This window comes from Mustela lutreola, chromosome 2 (genome assembly GCF_030435805.1).
Source record: "Mustela lutreola isolate mMusLut2 chromosome 2, mMusLut2.pri, whole genome shotgun sequence".
Classification (NCBI taxonomy): Eukaryota; Metazoa; Chordata; class Mammalia; order Carnivora; family Mustelidae; genus Mustela; species Mustela lutreola.
In genome coordinates, this window is record NC_081291.1 from 148490279 (window position 1) to 148503341 (window position 13063).

The 13063-nt window shown below is 35.2% G+C and overlaps 1 protein-coding gene across 6 annotated transcripts in view; it reads right to left on the minus strand.

Moving 5' to 3' along the window:
• The window catches only part of EIF2A (eukaryotic translation initiation factor 2A), a 35685-nt gene that overhangs the window by 13531 nt on the left and 9091 nt on the right, over positions 1-13063 (minus strand). For 2 of the 6 annotated variants that reach the window (XM_059163770.1, XM_059163768.1), the window contains exons 2-9: positions 11081-11150; positions 9178-9252; positions 6017-6135; positions 4103-4202; positions 3666-3748; positions 2012-2085; positions 1735-1879; positions 1443-1559 (exon numbers count right to left, since the gene is read on the minus strand). In XM_059163770.1, the coding sequence (XP_059019753.1) occupies positions 1443-1559; positions 1735-1879; positions 2012-2085; positions 3666-3748; positions 4103-4202; positions 6017-6135; positions 9178-9252; positions 11081-11150 (783 nt within the window). Of the gene's footprint in view, positions 1-1442; positions 1560-1734; positions 1880-2011; positions 2086-3665; positions 3749-4102; positions 4203-6016; positions 6136-9177; positions 9253-9350; positions 9427-11080; positions 11151-13063 lie in introns of those variants that run through there. The other 4 variants (XM_059163773.1, XM_059163769.1, XM_059163771.1 and 1 more) reach the window with 4 other exon arrangements.

The following is a 13063-nucleotide window of genomic DNA, read 5'->3' on the forward strand; positions in this document are numbered from 1 at the left end:
TCTTCTGCCATGTTTGAAAATCTTTTCACTTTCAAGATTAGAAGAGAAGGTTAGGGTGCCTGAGTGGCAGATCAATTAAACATCAGACTTGAGTTCAGATCATGATCTCAAGGTCCTGTGAATGAGCCCTGTCTTAGGTTCCCTGCTTAGCTGGGTGTTTGCTTGTCCTTCTCCCTCTGCCTCTCCACCTGCTCATGCTCATTCATTCTCTCTCTCAAATAAATTAAAGAAAAAAGATTAGAAAAAAAGAGAAAAAAAATCAACTTTAGGACCAGTTTATCTAGTTTAAAAAAAAAAAAAAAGACAACAAACCCTGGCTTTTTAATTTTTAGGTTAATTTGGAGAGAAATGACATCTTCATAAACACTTGTATTTTTTTAAAAGATTTTATTTATTTATTTGACAGGGAGAGCAAGCACAAGCAGGGGGAGCAGGAGAGGGCAGGCTCCTGGCTGAGTAGGGAGCTTGATGCTACGAGCCGCCCAGGTGCCCCTATGAAACTCTTCTTAATAAAGGTCACATTTTGCCTCTTAGAAGTTTTGAAGTTTTCTTCCCATTAGTCCTATGTATTTCTTGCCTTTTGTTAGTTTCTATGGGATCTTTCCTTTCATTATGTTTTTCAAGTGGCTATTTATACTGTGACTTCATGTACATGCACAGATATGATTCTGTTTTCTCCTTTCAGAACTGTATATTTATTCTTTTGATCAGTTACACTGACTAGGTCTTCCACAATATTAAATTATAGTAGAATCCTTGATGACTTCAGAGGGAATACAAAGTTTTTCTTTTATAAGGAAGTTTTTTATAAGGAAGTACCTTACTTTTACATGTTCAAAATGAAAAGTCAGGGGCGCCTGGGTGGCTCAGTGGATTGAGCCGCTGCCTTTGGCTCAGGTCATGATCTCAGTGTCCTGGGATTGAGCCCCGCACCGGGCTCTCTGCTCAGCGGGAAGCCTGCTTCCCCTTCTCTCTCTGCCTAACTCCCTGCCTACTTGTGATCTCTCTCTGTCAAATAAATAAATAAAATCTTAAAAAAAAAAAAAAAAAAGCAAAGAAAAGTCAAGGAGTTGCCAGAATTTTAGAACTGTAATAATCTCAGTAATTTAGCTCATCAAAACAAAAGATGAAATGGTAACATTCCTTAGTTCTGAAGACAGTGCTAAACTCACTAGACCAACTTACTGTCATAATAAGCAAGTCCCTAGAGAGTACTACAATGAAATTACCTCACTCGACAAGTTCCCCAGAACCAAATAAACTGGATTTTGTCAAAATAATCTATTTTTGGGGATGATTTTAGGTTTGTTAATTAAGAGAAATTTTACTTTAAAGGTTATTAAAATATTTGAGTTTTGTCATGTGATCAAGAATTTGCATTAGATCCTTTTTATGGCATAGTGCTCTATTGTTTTATCATAAGAAGACAAATGAATACTCACGCAATTGCACAACAGCACTTTCTCCATTTGCTGCAATGTAGTGCAGTGTTTGTTCCCCATAGTAGGACGCTCCTGTTTTGTCAACATCTGTACTAGCTATTACTAACACAGCAGTAGCTATAATAGTAAAAACTTTAGTTAGATTTAAAACACAAATTAACCTAATATTGATAAGAAAAAAATTCCAAAAAATGTAACAGAGCACATTTTCATTAAATAAGCATCGCTATTCTTTTTTTCTAAATATACAGGAATATGTCAATATTTCATAAATGAAATATAATTATCATACCTTTTTTATTCCATAGCATTGTAACCTTATCAGCTTTAAAGAAACTTTTATTAGCTAAAGCTGCATGAGGTCCATCAAAATTAGGGTACTGATACAATCTAACAAATGAAGGTGCACCCTTACTTCCCGGAACATAGACAGCCACCTGAAATACACACATATAAATCATTACTTAGTTTTTTCAGGCATGTAAACTAAGATGGACATGTTTTTACAGTCACTAAGAACCAGGAAAAAGTTTAATCACATTCCACATGAACAAAAACAAAGAAATTACCTTATATGGTTGGGGTCCAGGCGATAACACAAAATCATTAATTTTTTGCAAATGCAATTTATTTGCAATTGTGTCTGAAAAAAAGCAAACAGTGCTAGATGGACGAGAGAAGCTAATAGGAACATGATCAATTCTGAATGCATTATAAAAGATTAACTTAACTACACATTGATACTATTCATTACAGTCTCATGTAGGTAAGGCGTACGGTGGAAAAATGTGGAGTGGGAACAACACAGACCTAGATTTGAATTCCTACCCAGTCACTTACTAGCTGGGTGACCTTGGTGAGTAATGGGACTGCACATCTAACTCCCACTGATGATTTTAAGAAAACAGTGTTCTTTCTTTTAAAATTGGTCCCACTAGGTAACCAAGTAGTAGATGGAGGAATTTCTCTTTATAAAAGTAATGTAGCTTATAAGTGACAGGGGAGCTGGGGAGACTTTGAACATCAATTTGCAACCACTCATAAAATAATGGATCCAGGGACGCTTGGGTGGCTCAGTGGGTTAAGCCGCTGCCTTCGGCTCAGGTCATGATCTCAGGGTCCTGGGATCGAGTCCCGCATCGGGCTCTCTGCTCAGCAGGGAGCCTGCTTCCCTCTCTCTCTCTCTGCCTGCCTCTCCGACTACTTGTGATTTCTCTCTGTCAAATAAATAAATAAAATCTTAAAAAAAAAAAAAAAATAATGGATCCAAGCACTGAACATTAATGTCAACTAATCCTACAAAATTAAAGACCATAGGATGTTATGTGCTTCTTGATAAAAGAATTGAGCACCGCTTATGAGGTAGATTTACCCTCGTTACCCCAAAAAAGAAGAATCTGAAGCTGACCAGCTCTAGATCCAAGTAGCTATTTAGGGGACAGATGAACATGGTAAACTACAGGATAGGATACAGTAGCAAAATTCAACTATGAGAACAATATATGACAAGTAACCTTGTTTCTTTACTAATAAATCTCAATGGGGGACAGAGGAGATGGGAGTGGGAATTAATAGCTTAAAAGAAACTTAAAGATATATATACCAATTTACAATGTGAGGAGCCTTATTTGGAGTCCAAGTTTAAAAAAAAATTGTAACATTTGCAATTATTAGAATTTGGATACTGACCAGATATTTTATAATCTGTGATAATGGTATTGTGCCTAAGTCTTAAAAAATTAAAGAGCCCTAATCCTCAAAGATATATACTGAGATGCTTATAGGTAAAATGATGCTATGTCTAGGATTTACTTTAGCAGAGTAAGAGAGATAGATGTTAGGTAGAGAGATATATGGATGAGGCAGGACTGGCAATGCACTGAAAGTTATTGGGACTAGGTGTCGACTTTTATGTTTCAAATTCTACATAACAAAACATTTAAAAAATCCATATCACAGAACTTTGATAGCAACTAAACACAGAAAGAGTATGCAAGTGTTTTAATTTAATAGTAATTATTAGATAATAAAAGCTTATTATAAAAAAATCTTTGTTGTAGAATTTTAGTTGGCACTTAGACTTACAAAAGTTATCCAAATGAATTAATTTAACAATGATTATTAAAATATTAACAGTATTTAGGGGAACCCTATGATGCTATATAAGGCAATAAAACTATATACACTTAGAGTAAATAATAAACTTAGTTCATATATCCATACTAAAATTGTTGTTCTCAAAGAAGTGAACTTCGTTGTTAACATTTCGGGCGCAGACAGTTTCATCTTCTGACCAAGATGGACACCTATGTTGAAAAGAAAGAGTATGAACAAAATTTAGAGAGGTATAACCTTAGTGTTAACATGCTGAAGTTTGATATTGCTTACTATTTAAGGAAAATTACTGATAAATATGTCAAGTCAGATCCCAATAGCTTTAGTTATTAGCATTTGCACTAGAAAGACACCATTCTCTTTCATTCAAATACTAAACAAAAGAAAGATCAAGTTTTCCTCTGTTACTTTCCCACACACAAAATCCCTCAAGATCTAGATTTTGGTCGGATAAGTTATTTTCTATTTTAGTACCTGAGAAAAAATATTATATAATACATTTAAAATATTTTGTAAATAATTAGTATTTTAAAGCATTTATTTACCAATTTTGCATTTTTTTCTGGATGAAAGACTTCAAACATGTACCAGTTTTCACATCATAAAGTTGTAGGTTGGGTATCCCAGCTGTGCCATCTTTAGAAGCTAAAATAAAAACATTTTTTTGCAGTAATTGTCTCCTAACGGTAGTAAAAAGAATTCTTTCAAAGAACAACTTTGAACAAGATTATAAAGATCAAGTGAAAGAGTTGCTTTGAATCAACTTTTTCTTTTAACTTTAATTATGGATTTAATCATCCCTTCCTAAAGCCACAATTTGACAGCTGTTTGAGCAAAAGTTTAGCATTTGTGAAATGAGTTAATTACTATAGATTTTAAGAATACTTAAGAAACTTGTATTAAGTTTGACATGGTTTGCAGTTAAATGGATTAAATTCTGTTATTATGAAATCTTTTTTTTTTTTTAAGATTTTATTTATTTATTTGACAGAGAGAGATCACAAGTAGGGAGAGAGGCAGGCAGAGAGAGAGAGAGGAGAAAGCAGGCTACCTGCCAAGCAGAGAGCCCGATGCGGGACTTGATCCCAGGACCCTGAGATCATGACCTGAGCCGAAGGCAGCGGCTTAACCCACTGAGCCACCCAGACACCCCTGTTATTATGAAATCTTATGTCTGTAAGTCACACACATAAACACACAAAATTATATTAACTACTCATGATCCTCAATTTCCTTTTTATTTACTTGAAAATGAACACTCATTCAAGTCTATGCCTCTTGGAAGAACAAACCTAGAGGGTTTATAACCCAACAAGGGGTTAATATATTTAACTTAACATATGCCCACGTTATTAAAACATGTTTAAAAAGCCCCTACACCAGTTCTAAATTATTATTCACCTATGAAGCACATTCATATAAAATGTTCATATAACATATTATCTTTAAATGTGTTAAAAAATGGCACACCATATGCATTTCTTACCTATTGTGTCTATTTACTTCCTCTTTGAGTGACAATAATTATTTACTTATTTGTCTTTTAAAGATTTTATTTATTTATTTGAGAGATCACAGGTACGCGGGGTGGGGGGGGCTCCCCGCTGAGCAGAGAGCCCGATGTAGGGCTCCATCCCAGGACCCTGAGACCATGACCCAAGACGAAGGCAGAGGAAGGATTAATACCACTGAGCCATCCAGGCACCCTTGACTGGCAATGATTTTTTTTTTTAAAGATTTTATTTATTTATTTATTTGACAGAGATCACAAGTAGGTAGAGAGGCAGACAGAGAGAGAGGAAGGGAAGCAGGCTCCCTGCTGAGCAGAGAGCCCAATGAGGGGCTCGATCCCAGGACCCTGGGATCATGACCTGAGCTGAAGGCAGAGGTTTTAACCCACTGAGCCACCCAGGCACCACCTGGCAATGATTATTTAAAATATTTTTCATTTAAGGGCCATTATTATCCTTAATTTTTGAGACCTTCTCCAACCAGTGGTATTCACTTGAGCTTTTTCTTTTTCTCTATCTTATGACGGATCTTTTCACTTACTTACTATACCTTCAAATTACTTAAAGTACATCATATTGCGGCCATACAAGATTCATTGTTCAGTGAAGACACTCACAAACACTATTTACTATCTGACGATTAATTACTTTCATATAAGGTTTTAAACTTTCTCTCTTTTATTCCCCCCACTGAACTGAACTGGTCCTGTCAATATTTTTTTTTTTTTTAAAGATTTTTATTTATTTATTTGACAGAGAGAAATCACAAGTAGTCGGAGAAGCAGGCAGAGAGAGAGAGGGAAGCAGGCTCCCTGCTGAGCAGAGACCCCGATGCGGGACTCGATCCCAGGACCCTGAGATCATGACCTGAGCCGAAGGCAGCGGCTTAACCCACTGAGCCACCCAGGCGCCCCCCTGTCAATATTTTTACAATTGGAAAATACTTACTAGTGTAAGGTTGCCACGTTGCCAGGACAGTGTTTTTTGGTGAGAACTCAAGGCAAACTGCCTTTGGGAGGTCAAAGGAGTGCAGGAGTCCCTTGTTAGTGACATTGATAACATTTATTCTGGTTTCAAAAGAAAGTACTTCAGCAATGAAATACTGTTTTAAAATAGCCAGCAAGATCCAAAACATTCATGCCTCTTTTCAAATACAAATTGCTATAAAGTGGTCATTTTCATAAAAATCAATTTTCAGTTAATTCTAGAAAATATCTAAAGAACACCTTAAAAACAACAACAAAAACCAAGTGTATATTTTACCAAAATGCCCCTATATAAGGTTGGTATTGGGAAACACAGACTTAGCAGAAGGATATAACAGATGATTCCATTTTTAGCTGAAAAGAAAATAGGCCTTTAAGTGGACACAGAGATACAGATAAGCTGACGTGTATCAAACCAAGGGAAAACAGAAGTGCTAAACTGAGAGTATATTTTTTAATTTGACTAAATGGAAGTTGTAGCGGCTGTGAAATCATCAAGGAGACTTTTGATGTCTATTAAAATCTCAGAAGTAATCTCCAAAAAATAAGACTAAGAATTATGGTGATATGATAATGATAAAAATTATAATAATTATATAATAAAAGCCGTTCCACTTTTTGGATGCTTTCTATGAACCATGTTCTGGTCTAACCACTTTATATACATTTTCTCATTTAATCCTCACAAGAGACTTAAAAAATAGGTATCATTGTCTCTATTTTACAAATGGTAAAAGCGAGGCTTAGAAAAATAAATGATTTGATGATTTGTCCAAGATCATACTATTGATAAATGCCAAAGTCGAGTTTTAAAACCAGTTTGGCTCGACTTATCTTATGTATTCTTATAGGTAAAAAAAAAAAAAGATACTCCATCTTACTTTAGAAAATTGCTTAAAGTTACTTTGTTCTACTCGAGTTTGAGCCACTGGTTTAGGATAAGCGAAGTTGTTAAGAATGAATAATTACTGCATATTGTTTAAACACACACACACACAAATACACAGGATTTTTTACAAGTTACTATAAATTATATATTTTAGAATTACATGAAACTTTTGTTTTTTTGTTGTTGTTGATAGCCTTTAATAGTTATTCTTAGTTTAACAGAGTATTTATTTACACTAAAAACCCCACATATTTAAGGAAAAATCAGTTATAGTTTCTGATTAATTAACTATAACCTCAGCAAAGAGCACAATCAATACACTACATCTGTTTCTCTTGTGCCCAGAAACATTATATGTTGTTGTGGTTGCAGAAATTGAAGGAAATAAATGCTAGAACCAGGGATAGAAAGTATCTATTAAAAAGATGGACACAACAAATGGGCACATTATTAAAAGGTCTGAGAGCTGAATACAATAGAAAGCCAATTGGGGATATGAAATACATAAAATAAAGAACTGTGAAGGTGAAAACAGACTTACTCAAACAACCCTAAGCTAGTAGAGTAAGGGATACCTCAAAAAGATAACAGACAATGAAAGGAAGTATATTATGTCTCATTAGTAAATTTCTATTAGCTTATTACAGTATAAACTAAAATATAGATTTTAATTGTTTTTCAAAATTACCCTTAAAATATACATCTTAAAAAATAAGGGATGCCTGGTGGCTCAGTCGGTTAAACATCTGCCTTCAGCTCAGGTCATGATCCCAGGGTCCTGGAATCGAGTTCAGCATCTGGCTCCCTGCTCAGCCGGGAGTCTGATTCTCCCTCCACGTGCTGCTCTCCCTGCTTGTGCTCTCTCTCTCTCTCTGACAAATAAATAAGAAAATCTTAAGAATGAAACAAAATAAAATAAAACTCAAATACTGACAAAAGGTCACACCAAAAATAAGAAAATTTGAGAGTACATTCTTTGAGACTGAGATTAAGAATCTATTAACATTGTGGATAAGACCCAATATGATCATATTCTTTTTTTTTTTTTTTTACGATTGTATTCATTCATTTAAGAGAGACAAAGAATGAGTTGGGGTGTGGGGGGAGGAGCAGAGGGAGAGGACCAAGCAGACTCTGTTTAACATGCGGACCCCAACATGGGGCTCAATTCCAGAACTCTGAGATCATGACCTGAGCCAAAATCAAGAGGAAAACACTCAACTGACTGACCCACCCAGGCACCCCCAATATTATTATATTCTTACTAATTTATGAGTAGTAGTTTACTGGTTGGCTTCAATAACTTAAAAAAATAAGGTGATTAACATTTTTAATTACAAAAACTAATTCTGCCAGCTACTCATAGTCATCCAAAGTGAATCATCTAATTCAACACAATCTTTTTAGCATTAATTTTTTAAAATCAGGTGTTTAATCCAATCTGACTTTAGAATCCATCATCACTGTGTAACAAACAACATTTAAAATGTACTTTTCATTTTAATGAATACATTTTCTACCTTGTAAAAAACCTAAGGTATTACATCTGGTTAAAAACAACAACAAGAATAACTTTTAAATCAAGCAACAAATACTTAGGCATTTTCCTGGTTCTTTGAACTGAAATGCTATAGTGACTATGGAAAAATTGTGTGTGATTTTCTTCGTGAAATTATGAGTATTTAATCAGAATACTTTTTTTTGCAAAACCGATTTTGTAATCTGATTATTTTATGAAACAGAAACTACACTAATGTACTTTTGAATAATTTATAAAATTCTTAAATGACATACTTTTATATATAATAAAACTCAAAGAAATAACTGTTGTTACTAATTTAAAAGCAAAGATATAAGTATCTAAGTCTAAGGTAAACAAACAAGTTATTCTCTAAGTGTTAGTGCAGAACTGAAGAAACCCTTACCAATAACATAGAGCACTATTTAAAACAACTCAGCTTCTCCAGCATTAAATTAATTGCCTCTTTTAATATATTACTTTTTAATCCTAAGAAACTATGGTAAGTCAAGTGATAGCATATAAATAGAAGTTAATAACTTTAGAGTTCTAGGGGAGCTACACTGGAGATAATATCTAACTACATCATGACATTAAAAGAAGGAATTTACTAATGACATCAAAACACTGTTATTCAAATAATGCCACTTATGGTTTTTTTTTTTTTTTGCCACTTATGTTTTATACTGATAAAAATATATAAAGGAACACTAACTTTTCTCCGTTGCCCCAGGCAAACAAGGTGCCATCCTTACTAAAAGTATAGACTTTGCAATTTTTCCCAGATTCCCTGAAAATGACAAGAAAAAAAGTTTAATAAGCATTATTATTTTTCAAAAAAATGATTAAAAATTTACAATCTTACTAATTTAATGATAATGAACTTACACAAATTTAAGAAGTAATTCCAAAATGCCTTAGTCTACCAAATGCCTTATCTCTTAAAATGCAGTGCCAACAACCACTGTAAAGTAAGGTGGAAACTGATGTTACATCAACAGATCAATCTTAAGAAGAAAAGAAAGCCCTTTTGGGTGAATAACTAATTTGTGTGAAAACTCAAAAATGTAAGTGAACATAGAAGTCACCAGCTGTCAGCTTGTGAGGGCTGAAGGATTTCAAAATGGAGACTTTGTAAAGAATGCCCAGATCGCCTGCACAACAACCTAACTATGGATAGAATACCCTCAAGAAACCAATAAGTGCCCCTGGATTTGAAGGACAAAGATCTTCCATCAATTTCTGATGTACAGAGACAAGAAGTGTAACAACAATAAGAGGATCTTCACGTTAAACTGTGGATGCAAGATTCTCTATAAGAACAGACCTAGGAAACCAGACTTCTTGGCAATATTCTATCCAATGATCAAAACTCTACATACTGTATCTCTCAACTGGAGATGGCTACTAGGAGTACATCTCCCAGCAATAAGGAACATACAAACAGAAATGTGTATGTGGGCACATGCAGAATGTCCATATGTGTAGTCACATAAAACCAGAATTTCATCAGCTAACAAGCATTTGAATTATTAAATAACAAGCATTGAGAACTGACCAGGACATCCCCCTTAAACTGGATACTATCTTTACATTACTCATTCATCTGAAGATGGTATCTGTAATCACATAATAATGGTAGCTTATCTCGGTTTGTGGTTACTAAAACATTATTTTTTGTCCCTCTTCTCACATAAACAACTATGAACAAGAAGTCCCTCCATCTTCCACCTGTGCTGCAACTTATTTCATTTATTACCCAGTCCTTGGATATACAGGTTTTTAAAAGCTCCCCATGCCATTCTAGTGTGCAGCCAAATTTGAGAGCCACTCATCTACAATCTCGACTAAGGTCACAGGAATCAACTTTGGCGGGGGGGTCACACTAACCTTAAGATGGGACACTTTGAGCAATGGAAAGAAAAAAAATCACGAGTCCATAATGATATATGCAAGTCTATCCTCTCATTCTCATGCTGAAAAAAAAAACTTGGTTTCTAATGATTTTTAATATGTTATATATTTATTTATTTATATCATACAATGGATTTAGAATGGCGTATCAATTTTCTGTTACCAAGAAAACAACTGAATGCATTTCAGAATTTTGCATGTCATCATATGGTTATGCCACCAACTTAAACTTAGTATTTTCATTATAATTTTCTGTTTACCCATTCATTGTTTTTTTCTAGGAAAAAATATATCTGTATCTACCTAGTTATATATATATGTATTTTCTATTTCCTTCCTTTCCTATACCTTTTCCATTCTCTGACTTCATGAAGACTATAGCCAGTGGTTTGGTCATCACATTTGCAAGTTTTTCTTCATCCCCCAAGATAAGATTCTTCGAAACTAAAGGCTTGAACTCAAATATACTAATGTCTACACTTTTTCTTTTAAACATGCTGAATTATTATTTTCACATCTAAAGATTGATAATTTTTCTCGATAAAGATTATGCATTCTTTCCATCTTCTGTTGATATTACATAACATACCCCAAGAAACCAGCCTATCTGTTCTTTCTTTCTTGTTCAGAATGAAACAGCAAAAAAATAATTTAGCATGTATCATATAGTTCCCTACAACCTTAGTCAACAATATAAACCATACCTTGGAAACACAGTGCTTTCTGTAAAATGTGGTGGTCCATTTAACATGTACAGTCCTTCTGATCCTCGGACTAAAGAAACAAAATGGAAAAAACCATCATCAGTTTGTTAATAAATACTCAGTAATCACAAATATTTTAAAAAACAAAAAGCTTTCAGGGGCACCTGGGTGGCTCAGTCAACTGAAGCATCTGCCTTCAGTTCAGGTACTGGGGTCCTGGGATAGAGTCTGAGTTAGGCTCGCTGCTCAGTGGAGAGCCTACTTCTCCCTCCCTTTCCCCTAAACCCTGCTCATGTGCTCTCTCACTCTCTTAAATAAAATCTTAAAAAAAAAAAAAAAGCTATCAAAGTATCAATGAAATTATTAAACATTTCCTAGAACTATAGAATGTTAGCATTAAAAGGGTACCTTTTTCTTTTCTTTAAAGATTTTATTTGTTTATTTGACAGACAGAGATCACAAGTAGACAGAGAGGCAGGCAGAGAGAAAAAGAGGGAAGCAGGCTCCCTGTTGAGCAGAGAGCCCGATGCGGGACTCGATCCCAAGGACCCCGAGAGCGTTGGTGGTATAGTGGTGAGCATAGCTGCCTTCCAAGGACCCCGAGATCATGACCTGAGCCGAAGGCAGCGGCTTAACCCAATGAGCCCCCCAGGCACCCAATGGTACCTTTTTCAATAAATAAATAAATAGGTACATTTTTCTTAACCCTATTGCATGAAATCCTGCAACTGCTGGGAAATCAATAGGTACTGCAATGGAATGAATGTTTATGTCCCCCCACAAATTCTCATGTTGAAACACTTATCCCAATGTGATAGCATTTGGAACTGGGGCCTTTTGGAAGTAATCCAATTCATGAGGGTAGAGACCTCATAAATCAGATTAGTGCCCTTCTAAGAAGAGCTCCAGAGAGCTAGCTAGCTCTCTTTCTGCGATGTAAGGATATAATAAAAAGTTGGCAGTCTGCAACCTGGAAGAAGAGGATATAGAAGAGAAAGCAGGGTAGCTGTGTGCGTTATTTAAAAACAAAACAAAAACAAAACCATAAAGATACAGAATATATTCAAAGTTCTTTAAAAAGTAAGGTATTATTAATATATTTACAATTTCTCAAACTAAGAGAACAAGTGGGATGAAACACATTTACTTTGTTTCCAATAATGGTAAAATCCTAAAAACTAAAGTCAGAACAGAATTCAAGATTAAGCAAAAACATCGACAGAATTATATATATATATATTTTTTTTTTAAAGATTATTTACTTATTTGACAGAGAGAGACAGTGAGCATAAGCAGAGGGAGCAGCAGGCAGAGGGAGAGGGAGAAGCAGGCTCTTCCCTGAGCAGGGGGCCCAATGCAGGGACCCAGAACCCTGGAATCATGGCTTGAGCTGAAGGCAGACGCTTAACGACTGAAACACCCAGGTGTCGCAGATTAATTATGTATTTTTAAATGGCTGACTTAGAAGCTTCTAAAGATGAATCAAAGAAATTGATTTGTTCATTTGAAAAATGCTTCCTGAGCAAAAATAAAAACTACCTCCCAAACCTTATGTAGAGTACTGATGATACAACAGGGAGGAAAAATCAGCCTTGTCCCTAACCTCATTAATCACATAATCAGTCAAATACATGGAATTCTGTAAGTATGCTTAGTGCTATAAAGTAAAGATTTATGGAGCTAATCCAGTGAATAACAGGGAGTTTTGATCTAAAAATGAAAGGTTGGGGAAAGTGTCATGGAGTACAGGATTTGTGTGCTGAGTTCTGGAGGATGGATAGTAGTTAACAAGCAAAGAGAACAGCAACAAGTGCAAAAAATCCATGGCAAAAGAGATGATAGAGGGCGCCTGGGTGGCTCAGTGGGTTAAGCCGCTGCCTTTGGCTCAGCTCATGATCTCAGGGTCCTGGGATGGAGTCCCATATCGGCTCTCTGCTCAGCAGGGAGCCTGCTTCCCTCTCTCTCTCTCTCTCTCTCTGCCTG